Genomic DNA, 4,668 nt, shown 5'->3' with positions numbered 1-4,668 from the left:
TAATATTGTAGTTATTAGGGGAAAGTTTGAAGCGTGCAGTGGCAGAAAGTTGTTCATTTTTAAAATCAAGTTCTAAATATTCTCCTTTGCAGTTGATGGTTTGCACAGTAAGCCACAAAAGATTTTTAGAATTTAAAATAAAGTTGTAACATATTGGCCAATCCTGGAAATTAAAAATAAAAAAAAGTTGTAAGAGGAGCGATTAAGAATTATGCAACAAACATTTCCTCACCACATCACTGCCAAACATGGAGTTACAAAAGAGAGTCTTTACCTTTATTTCACAGAAAAATCTGTTAAACTTTCTAGGAGTTTTCAGCTATAGGATTCCAGAACACATCAGCAAACACTGACAAGGCACAGTAACCCTCTGGGGTGGGTTTTTTTGTTTTTTTTTTCCCCCGCAAGCAGTAACTTTAAAATGAGAGCCACTTCCCCATCCCCCACCCCCCCAAATAAGTAAAAAGATCCTTCCCAACCCACTTACTGCTTTCAATGATGCCTACCTGAATGAAAGCGCACCACACCACCAAAGTTTCAAATGGCAGTTGCTAAGGTTTTATAATTTGGATTACAGCTCTTGAGTTAGGAAAAACCCCTCAGAAGTAGGGTTTGGGGGTTGTGTGTGTTTTTAAACTCAGTTGTACTTGCAAAGAACAGATTGCTTACTAAGGACACAGTTTAGAAAGAAACTTCTGTACACAGCATTTGGGGAGAGTGAAATGTACAATGCCAGCAAAGTAGCTTTAAGGCAAAGGTTAAAAAAGGGGGTTTGAGAAAAGCGCTGAACTGGGGTGTGCTTTTGTCACGAATCAATCCCATGCGCCTTCCGCTGGAGTCTCTAGTTGGGCAGAAGAGCCTTAGCAAAACCACTGCCAGATCCTCAGAGCCAGGCCACCCCACTCAGGTCAGGATAACAGGGGGAGGCAGCCCCTCTTCAGATTTAAAAAGCAAAAAAGCTTCTTGGTAAACTTCCAACGGAGGGAGAAGGGTACTTAAAAAAAAATCAAACCAAAGTCTGCCTTTAATACAGGACAGCCCCCGCAGTGCGATCGAGGGAAGCAATCACAGGTCTGGCTGGCGCTTATGGAAGTTCAACTGAAAACGTTGCCCCGCAGCCAACACAGACAGACACTCCGGCTCCATGTAGAGGGGAGCTATTGCCAAGGCCGAGAAGGGGAAAAACCCGACACGTTCGTACCGAAGAGAGGCGGCCAGGCCGAGCCGTGCGGAGCCGAGCCGAGCCGAGCCGAGCCGCCTCGAGAGAGTTTCTGGATCTCCGCGGGTTCCGTGCTGGTTTTAAATAGAAATATATAATTCCATTTACAGACGCTATGTACAGGTCTAATTACAAGCCACCCTCGGCCGTTCCTGACCCGAAAACTCCAAGGCGGTTTAGATGCGACTGAAAAGCAGCAGCGCGTGTTAAATCCTTCCCTCGCCCCCCGGCCCCCGCCGCCAGCCTCACACCGTGGTCTCGCCGTGCCGGCTGTGCGCCAGGCGCGCGTAGAACTTGCGCCAGGAGTGCAGCGTCTTGCCGGACCAGATCCAGAAGCCCGAGGTGATGCCCACGATGAGGGTCATGAGGTACTTGATCATGTAGACGGTGAAGTCGGGGCTCATGCGCGGCGCGTAGTGCAGCGGGCAGGGGATGGCCAGGCTCTTGCAGTGCGCGCTCACCCAGCTGCGCTCCCAGTGCGCGCGGAAGGCTTGCTCGTAGAAGTAGCAGGCGATGACGATGGTGGCGGGCACGGTGTAGAGGACGCTGAAGACGCCGATGCGCACCATGAGCCGCTCCAGCTTCTCGGTCTTGGTGCCGCCGTGCTTCATGATGGTGCGGATGCGGAAAAGCGAGACGAACCCGGCCAGCAGGAAGGAGGTGCCGATGAACAGGTAGACGAAGAGCGGGGCCAGCACGAAGCCGCGCAGCGGGTCCAGGCTGTGCAGCCCCACGAAGCAGACGCCGCTCAGCAGGTCCCCGTCCACCTGCCCCATGGCCAGGATGGTGATGGTCTTGACGGCCGGCACGGCCCAGGCGGCCAGGTGGAAGTACTGCGAGTTGGCCTCGATGGCCTCGTGGCCCCACTTCATGCCGGCGGCCAGGAACCAGGTGAGGGAGAGGATGACCCACCAGATGGAGCTGGCCATGCTGAAGAAGTAGAGCATCATGAAGAGGATGGTGCAGCCCTCCTTCTTGGTGCCCTGCACCACCGTGCGGTACCCGTCCTCCTGGAAGCGCTCGTTGCACACCACGCGCTCCTGCAGCACGAAGCCCGCGATGTAGGCCACCGACACCATGGTGTAGCAGCCCGACAGGAAGATGATGGGCCGCTCCGGGTAGCGGAACCGCTGCATGTCCACCAGGTAGGTGGTGACGGTGAAGAAAGTGGAGGCGCAGCAGAGCACGGACCACACCAGGATCCAGAGCCGGGCGAAGCGCACCTCCTCCTGGCTGAAGAACATGTGGCCGTCGCCGCGGGCCGGCTCGCAGGGCGCCGCGCAGTCCTTCTCGCCCAGGAACTTGTAGTTGAGGTAGCTGGGCACCTGCAGCGCCCGCGGGCAGTGGAACGGGTGCTCCGGCGTGGCGTAGCGCGGCGCGCCCGGGGTGCCCTGGCCGGGCAGCGGCGCGGGGCTGGTGAGCAGCGCCGGGGAGCCGCCGTCCTCCGAGTGGTTCTGCCCCACGCAGATCTGCTCAGCGCCGTGGCGGGGGAAGTTCTCGCAGCGCAGGCGCTCGGGCCACTGGAAGCCGAATTTGTTCATGAGCGCCTCGCAGCCCTGGCGCGCCCGCTCGCAGATGGAGCGGCAGGGCGGGATGGCCTGCTCCAGCACCGTGCACACCGGCGCGTACATGGAGCACAGGAAGAACTTGAGCTCGGGCGAGCACTGCACCTTCACCAGCGGGTAGAACTGGTGCACCTCCAGCCCCGCGTCCTCCTGGTTGGTGTGGCCCAGCAGGTTGGGCATGATGGTCTGGTTGTAGGCGATGTCGGTGCAGAGCGGGATGGAGATGGGCTGGCAGAAGCCGTGGTCCGGGATGGAGATGCCCTTCTCGCCGTGGAACTGGCCCCGGCCCCGGCCCGGGCCCAGCACGTTCAGCCACAGCAGCAGCGAGGCCAGGCGGTGCAGGACGCTGGACGGGCGCATGATGCCAGTGCTGCCGCCGCCGCCTTTCCCGAGCTAACGCGCCCCTCCCGGGCCCGGCAAAGTTCGCGCTGGAGTCCGCCGCCGAGTCCCGGGACCGCCGCCGGGCGCCCTGCCCGCAGCCAGACCGGCCAAGTCTCGGAGCTCCCTCCTTTGTGCGGCTCCAGCCCCCTTCAGCCCCAATTAGCCGGTTTCAAGGGGCCCCCAGCCCTGGAGCGCGCAGAATCCAGGCCAGCCCCCTCCTCCCTCTCCGCCCCTAGGGAGCCTTGAAACGGCCTGGCCCGGGCCCTAAGCCCCGGCCCAAAATTTCCTCGCGGCCAATCAGATTCAAACGCAGGGACCAGCCCCGAGGGCAGGATTGGTCAAGCGCAGCATAATGAGCTCCGCGAGCAGCTGCCCGGGGCTGCCCCTGCCCTGGCCGCTTGGAAGGGGCGATTGCTTAGTAATCAGCGTCCGGACGATTAGTTTGCAGATACATTGATCTTGTGGGGCGGAAGCGCCCCCCCCCGCCAGCGGGCTCCGTGAAACACCCTGCCCCCCCCCAACTTTCCTAACGACAACACACCCGCGCTGGCAGCTCCGGGGGCCGGAGAGCGCCAGGCAAGTTCAGCCCAAGTTTGGGTGTTTTCTCCGGTGCTGCTTTTCCGTCGTCCCGACTGGCCCAAATGTCTGGCTGTAGCCGGAGCTCAGCCCGGCCAGGCTGCAAAATCGCTTCAGCCCCGCCCCAGCGTCCCGAGTTACAGCTCCTGGGTGCGGGGGTTGCTCGCTCTCCCTGCGCTGGTTCCCCTGGTTCTAGGGACCCTCCGCAGACCCCTTTCCTGCGCGACCCTTTTCAAATAGCAACATTTTACTAAGAATCTCCCATTTTCAAATTCTTTTGACATAACCTCCCCCTCGCCCCCGGCTTGTAAGCATCCAGGCTTGAAACATGTGAGAGAGATTTATATCTTTTGTCTTAAACTACGTAGGGATGAGCCGCTGATGTGACAGGTCGGATTTTTACCACTCTTCACAGATTTCGGCCCTGATTCTGCAGAGACTGGGCACGTGCTTAACTTGAGGCACTGGGGGATCCAGGAAGAAAGTTAAGCACGTGCCTTTGGCGAGCCAGAACCCAGGTGTCTAAGCGCTCAGGTGAGGCCTGATCCTGGACCGTGTAGCACAGGGGATGAGCAGAACCTGCCCTGGGTCTGCATGGTTCTCTCAGGGCCACGTGTAGCTGATCTAACAGCTGGAGCTGGAGGGAGAGGAGTGTGCACGTGTCTATCTACAGCTACATGTCCTAGATCGTTATTTCTTTTCAAATAGGTACATTTGAAAGTGTTTCTACTCCAGTCCCCCCCCGCAAAAAAGCCCTCTGTGAAATGCGACCCTGTCTCTTTAAGACTCTCTTTAATGGCTAGGTTGTTCACTGGCATATAATTGTCCCTTTCACTAACAAAGAACTCCATTATGGCCCCTTTTTTCGGTGGCACCTCAAAGTGAGAAAATTCTTTACCCTGCTGCTGTGAGCATGGCGGGGAGGTT

The 4,668-nt window shown here is 57.8% G+C and overlaps 1 protein-coding gene across 1 annotated transcript; it reads right to left on the bottom strand.

Annotated features, from left to right (window-relative positions):
* Positions 1 to 249: 249 nt before the first annotated feature.
* FZD2 (frizzled class receptor 2) lies at positions 250 to 3,232 on the bottom strand. Its single transcript, XM_050934945.1, has one exon. It carries the CDS (start codon positions 3,142 to 3,144, stop codon positions 1,465 to 1,467), a length of 1,680 nt encoding a protein of 559 aa, XP_050790902.1. The 5' UTR covers positions 3,145 to 3,232; the 3' UTR covers positions 250 to 1,464.
* Positions 3,233 to 4,668: the final 1,436 nt, after the last annotated feature.

The sequence above is a fragment of the Gopherus flavomarginatus genome, chromosome 25 (genome assembly GCF_025201925.1).
Source record: "Gopherus flavomarginatus isolate rGopFla2 chromosome 25, rGopFla2.mat.asm, whole genome shotgun sequence".
NCBI classification, from domain to species: Eukaryota; Metazoa; Chordata; order Testudines; family Testudinidae; genus Gopherus; species Gopherus flavomarginatus.
Note: the sequence above shows the minus strand (reverse complement) of the source record. Positions and strands in the feature narration are given on the sequence as shown.